Here is a 14,529-nt window from a genome sequence, read left to right on the forward strand (position 1 = left end):
TGTGTGTGTGCATTTATTTCGTTTCCCTTCTTTTTACTCTCTTTATCTCTGGCTCTCTCTCTCTCTCTCTCTCTCTCTCTCTCTCTCTCTCTCTCTCTCTCTCTCTCTCTCCCCTCTTCTCTTTCTCGCAATTTTTCCCTTGTTTTAATGCAATTGTTGCACGCCTGTACCACACGCATACATTCAGCAATTCGTTACCCACCTATGTGTGCGTGTAGGTATGCGGGCTAAATATACCTCATGCTTATATAAATATTTCTACATATGTGTGTGTGTGTGGCTGTGTGGAAATAAGAGAAAGTGTGGCGAGGAAAAGGTAGGGATTGAGGGGTATTAAAGAGAAGGGAGGGACAGGGTACATGCAATTCGCGTTGCATCTGCGTTGCAAGGGTTCAACTTTTTGTTTATTTTTTATGTGTGCTACTGCAAGGGAAGCGAGGCTGTTTGACAAACCCCCCACACACACACGTACATACGCACACACACACACACACAGATACACTATCCTTGTTGCGCCGGTCTATGCTATCCACTTTTCCCGTTTTCTCCTTTGGACAACAGTAGCAATGGAGTGGTGGAGGGGGGGAAGGGTGCTAGTTGGGGTTGAGGGAAGCTAAGTCGTGTGTTCGTGTGGATCTCGCTCACAAACGGCAGTTTTGCAGTCCCCTCCCCCCCCCCCCCCTCTGCCTCTGTGCCAATGTTGGACAACATTTGTTGGCTGCTGTACCCTAACTTCCCCCACTCCGTTTGGCATCCATCGATCTTGCATACAGCTAGGTGTCGGGAAATCGTGCTCCACTTCGTTCGTTCTGTCTTCTTCTTCTTCTTCTTCGTCTTTTTCATTACAACGACATCCCTAATACTACCCTTTTCTATACATACAGGCGCGGGGAAAGTCCGAGGACGAAACAGGGCCATGTAGATGGTTTGCTTGGCTTCTCAACATGGCTTAACACAAAACAAAACACCTTAACGCCCTTTGGTAACAGACAGGGAGACAGTGAGGGAGACAGAGAGAGAGAGAGGCGATAAAGAGAGCGCGAGAGAGCTATAATACCTATACATAAAATGGCATAAACTACACATACACAAAGGGGGGGCCGCCGGGGGAGGTTGTTGTAGGGGTTGGGGACGATGGAAGGATGCGGGTGTCACAATAATGTCACTTTTTTGTTTGTTCATTTTGTTTTAGTTTACTTCCCCTCTCTCTCTCTCTCTCTCTCTCTCTCTCTCTACTACTACTACTAGGGTTGTCGCCTTTGTCTAATTCTTTGCCTTATTTTTTTTTGTTTACCATTTTTCACCCTTTCCCCACCCAATCAGACCAAAAGGTTTAAATTCGCCCGTTTGGCTTTGCCCTCCTTCGAAAGGCAAAAACAAATGCCGACACACCCCCATTCCCTCGTGCCTGTGCAGAAAATGCAAACGCCCAATCCCCCCCCCCCCCCCCCACACACACACACACTTTGTCGTGCCACTGTGGGCGCGGGTTGCATTACTTTACAGTTCGATAATACATGCAAAGAGTAGCGAGTAGATGGGTCTGTGGTGGTGCTGGCGGTCTTTGTCGTTTGAAAACGAGACAAAGGAAAAACAAAAACAATACAAAGGGGGGGGCCGTCGCAAACCATCGGGACACACCCGGTTTGCAGGGTGGGGAGGGGTGGGGCATGGTGGCACAGACCGTTTTTTTGTTATCGTCATACAATACATATTTATATATATATATACTTGTTTGTTTGGATCCCATTTTACCAATTATTTGTTTCCATGTGTGTGTGTGTGTGTCTTTTTTTTCTACGGTAGCTTTGCTTCGCTTACTCGTACCGAACGGGTTTTTTTTTGTTAGTTTGTCTGTTCACTAGGGCGCCTGCGGGACCGACGACCAGCGGAGAGTTTCTTCGTTCCTAAGTAAGCGAAATCAGGAATACAATCATGTTCATGTGTGACGCAAAGTGGGGGGTTGGGGGAGGATTCTGTGTTCTCTCCCCCCCCCCCCCCTCACTGCTACGTATTCGCTTGGCGTGTGTGAGTGTTTTTTTTTTTAATTTAATTTCTCTCTTTCTCTCCTTCTTCCTGCTTCACAATCGAAATGTCTACTTTCATTAGCTTTGTTTTGTCACCTTTTCCTGTTCCTTCCATTCGAGGGTAGTAGTAAAAGGAGGAAGTAGTACACATATTTTTTTTCTTCTCTTTCTTTCTTTCGCACTCTCTCTCTCTCTCTCTCTTTCTCGCTTGCAAATTCTATAGTATCTTTAGTTTTATATATACTTTCATCTATTTCCTTCCATTCCTAAAATGTTTTGACGACAGTCTTAAAAGCTCGAATCACCATATCTTTTCCATTGTTTTTTTCTTCTTCTTCTGCTGCTGCTTCATATTCGTTTTACACTGTTGAATAGGGTATAAACATCCTATTTTCTAATACCGTTGTTTTTTTTTGTGTTTTGTTGTTGCTGTGTTTTGCTTAGTTTCCAGTAGAGTGTTTCTGTTTTCCTTACTTTCCCCTTTTGTTTCCTGTTTGCAAACTGCTAGTTGTATTTTGTTTTTTTTTTTGTTTGTTTTTTGTTTGTTTGTTTGTTTTTGTTCATTAAATTCTACACATCCTTGTAACTTTATGCCATGTTTTTAGCCTGCCAACCACCCGCTCGCTACTACTATTACTATCGCTGCTTGCCCTCTCTAATGCGGCCGTGTTTTTTTTTTTACTTGCTTGCAAATTATTACCTCAGTTCCTTGGTTTTTTTTTCTGTGTTAACAATTTATTCTCTTGCTCTCTCTCTCTCTCTCTCTCTCTCTCTCTCTCTCTCTCTCTCTCTCTCTATTTTTTCTCTCTTTTTACAACACGCTTCCATCAGTACACAAACACACACGCACACACGCACACACATACACATATCCTTACAGCACACATTCATAGGTATTTGGCGCCTGTGCTTTTCGCGTTGCACCCCGCATCAGAGGGTCATCGCCCCCGAACCGTGTCCTCGCTCCTCGCGGGGGTCCGGACTAATAATGAGTATTTTGTAGCTATTCGGGCGGGTTCGGAAGGGTTCGGGCGCGGGTTCTGCCCCGCTCGTTTCTCTCTGGTGCTGGGCTGTGCTGTGCGGTGTAGCACGGTGTGGCGGTCCTCCCTCCCCTTTTGGTCTTACAACAACAACAACAACAAGAGAGAGCGAAAAAACAAACCTTCCAATCCAAACCAAACATTGCAAGGAAGAGTTTTGCGATGCTTTCCCCCAAAAGCACTGTGAGGAGAAGGGGGGGGGGGGGGGGGGGGAGGGGGGGGTCAAGCAGGCGCGTTTGGGCTGCTGCGACGACCGTGCACTACATAAATATATCATCTACACTTAATGCACAAACTATTCACTAACGATAAATCTAGCACAAGGTAAAGAAAGATTCAAATAGAATTTAAAAAAAAAAACATAATATAAACGTAGATCTAACATTGGAGCCCGCTTCACTTGCTTTTTTTTGTACATGGAGTTTGACAGTTCAGGAGGCTGAAATCATGTCAACACTCCAATACAAAACCACACACACACACAAAACTAGCCTTTTCAGTCTAGATTAATTCTGCCTAGAAAGCTAGAATAAGATTCGAGTACCTGCTCGAAAAAATGGCAAAACAAAATCGTCGTGTTTTTTGCATTCTTCCCAGGGTGCATTCAAGAGATCAGGTAGGACGATGTTGTTGTATCGCAACAAAACTGGCTGTTGAGTCGTTCAGCGTTTGATTGAGCTTACAATTAGCAGTATTTCACGTGTTTGTATAATACATACAAATCAACCTTCTAACACTAAACTGTTGTACGTTGCAATCAGCTGACTGTAAATTTCAGCCTACGAGCTTAAAAGGGAAAGGGGCCCCTGTGTCGGGACTTGATGCAAGTCGATAGGGTGTGTTGGGGGGGGGGGGGGGGGTTGCGCTATATAATACCTTTGCTCGTCTTCTATCTCTCTCTCTCTCTCTCTCTCTCTCTCTCTTCTCGGCAGACCGGAAGAGCTAAGCGACAGACAGCAGCTTACAAACTAAACCGGAAGCGAAGCAGCCTTACACAAAAGGGGAAGGAAGCGTGGATGGCGGCGTTTTGTGGCGGTGGTTTACGTTTGGTGGAGAAGGTTGGACACTTAATATGCAAAATAAATTACAAAACCACAAAACATTGCGCTTAAAGCCGATTAGGGAGGGAATGGGTGCCTAAAACCACGTGTGTAAGCCTAACAGCCTAACGTTCGTGTGTGTGTGTAAGGGGCGAACGTTGCCCCTGTTTTTTTTTTGTGCGTACCCGTTGTGCGCCTCGTTCAAGCGCTTCCTGGTGTTCAAGCGCTCAACAAAACAAAACTATAACCCTAAAAACCCCGAGCGTCTGCGACTAAAAACAGCCGAAAGCTGTACTGTGATGGGCGGCATGTTACATTCATCTCTCTATGCTGTGTGTGTGAGTGTGTGTGTGTGTGTTTAGAGTGTGGACGACGCTGAGGCCCTAGGTTAGAGACAACCACATGGGGCGGGAAACGGTTAATGGAAAACAGAACAACAGAAAATCGGACGGACTTCTCCCCAAACAGAGACAGAGGGAGAGACAGAGAGAGAAAGAGATAGAGAGACAGAGAGACAGCGAGTGGATAGCGAGGATTTGTCATTCGAGCCACATTACTACACACACACATATACACACGCATCCCCATTTTGGGGATTTGCCTCTCTTCCGCTTGCAGCCATTATTACGCAACTAGACAGTGAACAGACACACAGGACACGCACATCCACCCACACACCCACGCACAGAGATACAGGGGGTTGCTGCAGGTTTTTGGCCCAAACGTCCTGCCGACCTAAACCTCGCCAGCGGGACCGTCATCGTCGGTGGCGTCTCTTCGCTTGCGCTTGCGCGACTGGTTCACCTTCTTCTTGGTGAAGCGCACGTTGAACGGGTCCTCGAGCAGCTCCGGATAGCGGTCGATGTCGTGCACGTACTCGCCCTCGTACAGGTTCGCGTACCCGTTCTTGATGATCTCCTCCATCTCCTGCGCGTTCCACTCGTAGCTCGAGATGAGCCCGCTGCGCAGCAGCTCCTTCTCCCGGTGCCACGCCTTCCGCACCGCCTGCAGCTTTGCGTGATGCATCAGCCGCTGGCGCTCCTTCGCCGACGTCGTGCCGTACTTCAGGTTGATGATCGCGTTCGTCGTGTGTATCTTCACGTCCTGGTGGGCGGACGGTTTCGCCCCACCGCCGGGCGACCGGTCCGCGCCGGGACCGCCCGGGCCGCCCGGCCCGCCCGCCGACACCGGATCGTGGAAGGTGGTGTTGACCTGGCCCTGCAGCCGCTTCAGCTGCTGCCGGTCCTCGGCCGCCCGCCACGAGTCCTCCTTCACGAAGAAGAACGCGTCCTGCAGCGAGTTGTGCACGACGAACGTGAACGGCAGCAGCCGGGTGCGGTTAAACACGGACGTGTACACGTCCCGGTAGATCGGGTTCGCGGCCGGCACGCTCGACACGATTGCGTACCCACCCTCGGGCTCATCGGCGACGACGCGCGACACGATGATACCGTGCCCGAACGGTGGATCCGAGCCGGAGCCGAGCCGGAACGGCCCAATCGCGAGCGGGTCCGACTTGAGGCTGGAGCCGAAGAAGCTGTCCGGCAGCTGGAGCAGGTCCTGGCGCGTGCGCACCGACCGCTCCATCAGGTGGGCCATGAAGCCGGACCCGATGTTGATGCCGCCCGAGCCGCCCCGCTCCTCGTACTGCCGGCGCAGCACGTTCGGTGAGGCGAGCGCATTCTCCAGCCAGCTGCGCTGCTGGTAGAACCGGCTCGCGATCGACGCCTGCGGTATCATGTTGTCCAGATCGTACCCCATCAGCTGCAGCCAGTCGAGATGGTCGCGCGGGTGGTCCTGCAGCTGCCGGGGCGGATTGATCGGATCGTTCCCGTTGTACCGGTACAGGTGCAGCTTGGTCGGCTTGCGGATGCGCTGGTCCACGTGCTCCCAGTGCGGCGTCATCCACTGCCCGATCAGCGGATCGTACACCTTCCCGTCCGGCATGTGCACGAGCGAGGTGACCTGGAGGGACGGGTAAGCAAAACAAAAAATAAATAAAATTAGATAACATCCAACTGATCAGTCCCGACCAGGGCTGCAACATGTCATGAGCATCACGACATTTTCACCAACGAAAACAATGAACAATATCAGTGGTAGCTTGATGCTCATTGCTGATACTCAATAAAAGTGCGCCATGACTAGCGTTGGGTTTCATGAATCTTTCGTTGAGATTCTCGAATCGACTCTTCAAAGATTTATGAACCTCAAAAGATTCCTTAATCTCCAAGGATTAATGAATCTGGAATGATTCATAAATCTCCAATGACTCATGAATCTCTAAAGATAAATGAATCTTCAAGGATTAAATTCATTAAAATTCATATCCTCATTCCAGGGATTCATGATGTTTTTAGAGATGTATGATTTTCAAAACATTGTATTGGCGCGATCCCACCTAACAACATGCCCGCCGTGGGTTTAAGCCATGGACCGTCTCCCCGTAGCAAAACAAACTATCCGGCTGTGCTCTACTTGCCAAGAAGTCTCGAAAGCCGGTATAGGCTGGCATGACTACGTAGGTTGCCATGCCAAGAAGAAGAATAATGAGAATATCAAGCTCTATGCATCTTAGGAGATGTATGAATCCATAGAGATTCGTGAATTTTTCGAGATGTATGAATCCCTAGAGATTCGTGAATCTTTCGGGATTCATTTATCTTTGAAGATTTATTGATCTTTGCAGCCGAAATTCAGATTGCAAAAAATCATACATATTCATGAACCTGAATCAGATTGACATGCCCAACACTAGTCATGACATGCCGAACACGACATGCGACTGCTTGAGTCAACCGCGATACTCTGACTGACAAGCTGAGCTTAATGCCGCCATAACCACCATCATGACTTTTTTTCTGGCTGTGAACAGTGCTGTCTAATGCCACTAGTTTCAGTCACCAACACTCATGACTGAAATGAAGCTCAAGTCAACTAACGTACACAACTGAGATGATCAGAGGTGAGACTCAACCAGTTGGTGGTCTAATCACATGCTTGGTGACATTTTAATTAGCACCCAACTCTTGGTCACTCACTTGGTCACGACATTTTCTGTCGCTGATCATCACGACATTCTTGGAATATACTTGGCGTGGGCTCAAGCAAAACAAAATGAGCATGCTTTCTCGGGGCAAACAAAGCGAGAAAAGAAGCTCATTATGTTTCTTGGCACCACTCGCAAGCACCCCATATCTTCCATGTCCATTGCGATGATCACCGACTGAAAATGTCGCGACCAAGTGACTGACCAAGAGTAGGTTGCATAAAATGTCGCCAAGCATGCTCGTAAGCATGCTCGTAGAGCTCGTAACGCTCACATGGATTTTGTTTCAGCGGGAATTTCTCATGACTCATGACTATGTCAGTGAGATTTTGCGAAACTGATCGCAGTAAAAAAAATCATGACATAGTGACTGACCAAGCGATGGTCGCAAAAATGTCACGAAGCATACATTGGTCACACCAATCGTTTTGAGTATCACCTTTGATTATCACAATTGAGTATGTGACCATGATATGGATTTTGTTTCACTCGTGCTGCATTCTTACCTGATCCAGTATACCGCCACAGAAATCGATCGGCATGTAGAGGTACGGGTTCGAGTCGTACACGATGTGGCCGTACGGGGAGCGCATTATCTCCCGGATGCCCTCGCCGTACTGGTTGAAGATCATGACCGGCGTGCCGCACTGGTCGGTCGCGATGTAGTACCGGTACCGGTACACCTGCGCGTAGATCAGCGACCCGCGGTCGTCGTACGTGAGCGACATCAGCTTGCCGTCGCGCGGCGAATAGATGTGGCTAATCTCGCTGTGCCGGCGCTGGTTCGTGTAGAAGAACTGCGTCACATTGCCAAAGTTGTCCTTGCGCGTGATCAGCCGATTGAGATGGTCGTAGAAGTAGCGTATGTCGAACCGGCCCCGCTTGGTCGCCCGTATCAGCAGCCCCTTCGCGTTGTAGTGGAAGCGCTCCTCGCGCGCATTCTGCGCGACCAGCCCGCGCGGCTCGTACTTGTACTGCCCCTCGCCGAACTTCACTATCCGGTCCTGCGCGTTGTACTCCATCGGGATCGTGTTGCCGCGGTACGTGAGCGACAGCATGTTGCCGTTGTCGTCGTACCGGAAGCCCCACGGTTCCTGGGCCTCCACGCCGACCAGCTGCCCGTCGCAGTCCCACGTAAAGTTCTTCACGTTCGTGTACGTGTTCACGCCGACGTTGCGCGTGTACGTGCGCGTCTGCACGATGCGGCCGTGCAGATCGTGCGCAAACTCCATGCGGAACACCTCCATCCGGTGGATGGTGAGCGTCAGCTGCATCAGCAGAAACCGCCCATTGACCGTGCGCATGAACGTGCCGGTCCGGTCGCTGACCGTCGTCGCATTGATCTGCCGGTCGCCGCCCCGCATCACCTCGAACTGGCCGATCGTGGCGAGCCGGCCCGTCCGCTCGTCGTACCCGAACGATTGCTGGGGCAGATTCTGTCCCCCGATGCGGCCACCGATCGAGGCGAGCCGGAAGTGGTCGTCGTACTCGTAGTTAAACTTCACGTTCGACAGGCCGCTGCGGGCGGAAAAGTCGATCCGCTCTTCGAGCAGCAGCTCGCCGACACAGTCAAAGTCCCACCGGAACTCCAGGTCGCGCTCGGTGTGGATGATCGCCATCGGCAGCTCGCAGGCGGGCGCCCCGCTCTGGTACAGGAACTCGTCCCGCCCGTCCCCGTGCACGATCTCCGAAATGCGGTCCTCGTCGTCGTACCGGTAGACGATGCGGGCCCCATCGCCCGGGAACACCGTCTGCAGCAGCACGCCACTGTGCGAGTAGTGCTGCAGGTAGGAGCGCGAGCTGCCCGGCGGGTTGTACGTGAAGCGCAGGAAGCCGATCGACGGCTGCAGGCTGAACGTGTGCTTGGTGCCGCTCGGCAGCACTATCTCCCGCAGGCCCCCGTTCCGGTCGTACACCAGCTTGTACTTGCGCTGGCTGCCGAGCGAGATCATCTCGAGCAGGTTGCCCTCGTTGTAGCTGTACGAGACGATGCCGTCCTGCAGGCTGCTCACCTCCGCCAGCCGGCCCTGCCGGTCGTAGTTGTACTTCAGCTCGGACGGGCCCCACTGCCAGCCCTCGATCCGGTTGAACCGATCGTACGTGATGTTGAGCGGGTAGTAGACGTCGCCGGCGCCGGGCGAAAACATTGTCGGCAGGCCGGACTGGTCGTACGACACCACCAGTATGACCTCGTTGTCCCGGTCGCGCAAAATTTCCCGCTGCGCGATCGGATCGTACTCGATGCGCAGCTTCTTGCCATCGTTCACGAAGATGTCGCGGCAGAGCATCTTCTCGCCCTTGGGGCCACCGCTGGCGGAGGCTGCTGATGCTGCTGCTGCTCCACGGCCGTGGTGCTGCTGCTGTTGCTGCTGCTGCTCGGTCCCTCCCCCATTGCAGCCCATCGCGGACAGGGCGTAGCTGGAGTACAGGTCGTTCGCCGCCCGGTCGCCCACGTGCAGCGACTGGTGGGACCACATCGGCAGCATCTCCGCCTCGGTCGGCAGGAACCGCTCCAGCCACGGGTGGGTCGCGACCGCGGACGCCTCCAGCCGTATGCCGGCCGGCAGCGACAGCGACACCGTCTGGTTGATCGAGCCGATGCGCCCGACCGTTTCCTTGCCGCCGCGCGCTATCGACACCGTCTGGATGCCGCCGGTAATCGAGTACTCGGTCGGCTTGGAGGCGCCGCGAGCCCCAAACGCCGACCGGATGCTGCTCTGCACCGACACGAGCAGATCCTCCTGCTTCGGCTTGGTCGAGCGGTCGTCGAACAGCGTGTGTACGTGCACGATCTCGCCGCTCGGCGCTATCACCTTCACGCACCGGCCAAAGTCGTCGTACTGGTAGATGAAGCTTTCCTGGCCCTCGGTGCGGCTGATCAGCAGCCCACTGTTCGACTCGTAGTCGAGCAGCACCTCCACCTTGCGGCCCCCGCCCGACCGGGCGCTCACCTTCGTCAGCAGCCCGCTCGGCGAGATCTTCAGCTCGGTCTTGTAGTCCTGCCCGTTCTCGATCGAGCTGACCACGTTGCTGTAGTCGCGCAGGAACTGGATCTTGTTGCCGGAGCTGTCCGTCACGGTCGACAGCTTGCCGAAGCTGGTGTTCTTCGAGTAGAGGAAGGAGTAGCGCGACTTGCCGGTGGACAGGTCGCGCGTCGCGATGTGCTGCCCGTACCGGTTGAACACGTACAGCTCGTTCAGCGGCGTGTACGGTATCTGGAACTCGCCGTTGCTGTCGTGCTGGGGCAGATAGTGCTCCAGGGCGAAGATTCGCAGCGAACCTGAGCGGTGGGAGGGAAAGATGAGATTAGATTTTTGACGTTTGCCAACACAATTCCTACACCGTTGCGGCTCTCACCTTGATCGGCCACATTAATCACACCGTCCTGGGCGACCGCAATGGCCGAGATCGACTGGAAGCGAATGTTGGAGGACAGGATCGTTTCCCCGGCGGCACCGCCATTGCTGGCCGTACCGAACGCGGACGCCGTGTCGGGGTACTCCTTGCGCCCGCTGGCCGTATCGTTCGCGTGCTGGCACACACAGAACGGACCGCCGCTACCGTCCGGCCCGACCGCTCCCCGGTCCGTGCTGGAGGGGCTCTGGCCGCCGTTCGTGCCGTTCGCTGGCTTGCGTCGCGAGTAGTTGAGCGTTTTACCCTGACAGTCGCACTCTTGGCTGTTTTTGGGGAGAAGCGGGGTGAAAAGTGTGAAAAATTTGTGTGTTTGAGAAAACTGTACAAACTGTGCGGAATAAGCATCCCCCTCCACCATACTGGTTGTGGGAGCTCGTAATCGGACCTACCCGGATCTGATTCCTTGTTCGGAATCAATTCCGGAGCCGATTCCGATCATGGAATCGTTTCCAATTCTGAAGCTGATTCTGGACCCGATTTCCGAGACGATTCCTGAACTGATTCCGGAACCGTTTCCAGGGCCGATTCCGGAGCCGATTCCGGAGCTAATTCTAAAGTTGACTCCAGAGCCGATTCTAGAGATGGGTCCAGAATCGATTCTGAAATCGGAATCGAATCCGGAATCGAATCCGAAATCGGAATCGGTTCCGGAATCGATTCCGATTTCGAAGTCCATTTTGATTTCAGAGCCAATTCCGTTTCCAAAGCCGGTTTCGGAGCCGATTCCGATTCTGAATCCGATTCCGATTCCGGAGCCGATTTCTATTCCGGGGCCGGTTCCGGCATCGATTCCGAAAACTGATTCCGGGTCTACTATCCGTAATTAATTCCAGAAATCTTCCGAAATTCCGATTTCGAAATCCTTTCTGATTTCAGTATCAATTCCGATTTCGGAGCCGGTTTCGATTCTAGGAACCGGTCCCGATTCGAGATCTTCCCGGAGCCAATTTCGGAGTCGATTCCGGAGCCGATTTCGGAGCCGATTGCGGAATCGATTTCGGAAACTGATTCCGGACCTACTATACGGAATCGATTCCGACGAAAACTTCATTTTTTTCCCATCACTACACCGTACCTTCCGTGGTCGATTTTGCCCGCAAACTGCTTCATGAAGCCGGTGGACGACTCGATCACCTTGATCGTGTTGATGCGCTTCGAGTTGGTGTCGGCCACGTACAGGTCGCCGTTCGGGCCGAACGCCATCGCCAGCACGGTGCCGAGCGGCTCCTCGGCCGGCGCCGTCCGGTTCATGCCGGCCAGATGGTCCTCGTTGCAGTGCAGCGGTATGCCGGCGATCACCTTCACCTTCATGTCGGACGTCAGCTTCAGCACCAGCCGGTCGTCCACGAAGTAGAGCGAACCGTCGAGCGGGTTCAGCGCGAGCGCCGTTGGCCACTGCAGCTGCACCTGCATCGCGCGGGCCGCCCCCCGGCACGGTACCGGGCTCCACCGGTTTTGGTGACCGTGGTGCCCGATCAGCGTGTGGATCGTACCCTTCGGATCGACCGCCCGTATGTTCGTCCCGTCCGCAATGTACATCGTGCGGTCCGCCGCTATCGCCAACCCTTTCGGATGGGACAGGCGTGCCTCGATGGCGGGCCCGCCGTCGCCACAGTTCTGCTCGTCGCCCGGTATGCACCGCTGGCCGCTGCCCACGATCACGTCGTAGTTTGACGATGGGTCCTCCACGTTCTCCAGCGACACGATCTTCAGTATCTTGTGCTTCTCCGAGTCGGAAATGTACAGCTGGCCGTCGGCGGGCGACACCGACAGATAGTACTGGTAGGAGACGCGCGTCGTGTCGAGCTGCAGGATCGTGAAGATGCTGCCGTTGGTCGTGATGCGCCGGATCAGGTTGAAGTCGCCCACGAACAGGCTGCCGTCCGGGCCGGACGCTAGCGCGACCGGCGTCAGCAGCTGGCCGCTCTTCGACAGCCCGTTGCAGTGGTCGCGGCACATCAGCGTGCGCTGCTGGCCGTCGCCCAGCACGCCCCGCACGATGCGCGGGAACTCCTTCAGGTGGATCGTCGCCCCGTCGCCCTTCTGCAGGATGCCCTCGTGGAAGTTGTAGTGGTGGTGTATGTCCAGCCCCCAGCCGCCAATGTCGGAGATGTCCACGTCGAAGCCCTGCAGCTTCACCGTGCGCGTCTCCCACACGATGCCGCGGCAGGTCGCGTGCTCGTACCCGATCGAGATGCGGGCCATCGCGATACCGTACACCTTCTGCTTGAACACGTTCCGCTTGTTCCAGGCGAAGATGTGCCGCAGGTTCGGGTCGGCCTCGTACGTTTTCACGTGCAGCGAGCCCTCGATCTGGACGCCGACGTGCACGTGCGTGAGCGTGTCGGGGATGCGGTCGTGCGTCAGCTGCATGCGCACGATCGACCGGTAGCCGGACGCTTGGGACGATTTGTACAGCAGGTGTATCTCTGACCCGGGTATCTTGAGCGACTCTTGCACGACCTGTGGATTTTTGGAGGGAGTGGGTTCATCAATCAATTCGATTTCCAAAAAAAAAAAAAAAGGACGTCCATATGGCGCTCGCTTCACGTTACCTGCGTTTCTGCGAAGATGAAATTTTTACCAGGAACCGAACCGATGCCATTCGGCATCCAGGTGCTGGTCAGATGGGGACTCAGCAGCTCGTGATCGTGCTCGAGACAGATGGCTATCGGCGAGGGATTATCCTCCAGAAAACGGTAGTGCGATGTGCTCAGGAAGCTGTACGCAAGGTTCGATGGGACCGATCTGTGTGGAGGGGTGGAGGCGAAAGAAACGATTAAAATAATAACCACACCAATGGGACATAAGATAGGCCGGGTAACGTACATGAAGGAGATGTCATCGTGCTCATCATTATCGTTAATCTGCATCTGAACTGGCGGCAGGACGACAATCTGCGAAAAAGAAAAGGCAAAAATACAGCAAATGGCTTAGCCCGGTTGCCTTCCAACACAGTCACGAAATTTCCCTGGGGGGAGGAAGCGCTCCTTTCCCCGTCCCTGCTGCCCAACCTACGACCAAAACCAAACAACCGGTACTACGGGCTTATGTCTAGTATAGTCTAGCTTACTTGGTTCCAGGGTACAAATACTGTGCGTGTAAGCGGCCGGAACGGCGAACGCTGAAACTGGAGCGTCACGGCGCCACCTCCATTCACCAGCACGTCAAACCTGCGAAGAAAGCAACGATACGAAAGGAGTTGTTTGTATCAAACGATCCTGCTGTTCCGTCACTGCTGGCAACCGGTTCTACTTACCATCCGCCCTGCCGGGTGAGCGTGAATCCAAAGCGCGAGTCCCGATCCACCGACACGCGTATGCCGATGATGCCAAGACCCTGCGGCGTCACCACCTGCCCGCGCATGACCGACACTCGGCTGAGCGTTCCGAACGCGCGTTATGGAAATGATTGTTTGTTTGTTTTTTTTTCGGTTTTCCAATTTTACGATCGCATTCGATTGTTGTGGTATGACACACACACACACACAAACAACATCCGCAAGCCAGCCGGCGCGCAGAGAGAAGAACGAAGAAGAGAACGGTCCATCAGTATGCGTTGATTTGACGCCAATGTACACAAATAAACGGATGGTAGGAAACAGAAATGAAAACATCCATATTAAAGGAATGAAGAAAATGAACTTAACCGTACGGAAAACAACTAAAAAACTAGGTTACGGAATGAGTGTAAAACATAACAACGTTGAGATAGAGAAAGAGAGAGAGAGAGCGAGAGATAAAGAGATGAACGATAGTTGGTTTTGGTAAATTGCGGGATAGTTTTTTTTTTTCTTTCTTTTTTTTGAATTCACGCAATAGAGAGTAGTTTTGAAGAATGATGGATAAATTAAGAAAGATAAATTCAGAAGAAAAACAAAAACAAACGTAACGCATAACGCAATAGACTCTGCCTTTCGTGACTCGCAGGTGGGTCAATTGGGGAAGGTTTTAAATATT

The 14,529-nt window shown here is 53.0% G+C and overlaps 1 protein-coding gene across 4 annotated transcripts in view; it reads right to left on the minus strand.

The window, feature by feature from the left end:
* Positions 1-2,786: 2,786 nt before the first annotated feature.
* Positions 2,787-14,529, minus strand: part of LOC120960736 (teneurin-a) — a 35,815-nt gene continuing 24,072 nt past the window's right edge. For all 4 annotated transcript variants that reach the window (XM_040384606.2, XM_040384696.2, XM_040384443.2 and 1 more), the window contains 8 exons: positions 13,830-13,949; positions 13,644-13,743; positions 13,400-13,467; positions 13,126-13,318; positions 11,646-13,033; positions 10,514-10,833; positions 7,663-10,436; positions 2,787-6,072 (listed from right to left, as the gene is read on the minus strand). In XM_040384606.2, the coding sequence (XP_040240540.2) occupies positions 4,843-6,072; positions 7,663-10,436; positions 10,514-10,833; positions 11,646-13,033; positions 13,126-13,318; positions 13,400-13,467; positions 13,644-13,743; positions 13,830-13,949 (6,193 nt within the window). In that variant the 3' untranslated portion in view covers positions 2,787-4,842. The remainder of the gene's footprint in view (positions 6,073-7,662; positions 10,437-10,513; positions 10,834-11,645; positions 13,034-13,125; positions 13,319-13,399; positions 13,468-13,643; positions 13,744-13,829; positions 13,950-14,529) is intronic.

This window comes from Anopheles coluzzii, chromosome X (genome assembly GCF_943734685.1).
Source record: "Anopheles coluzzii chromosome X, AcolN3, whole genome shotgun sequence".
Lineage (NCBI taxonomy): Eukaryota > Metazoa > Arthropoda > Insecta > Diptera > Culicidae > Anopheles > Anopheles coluzzii.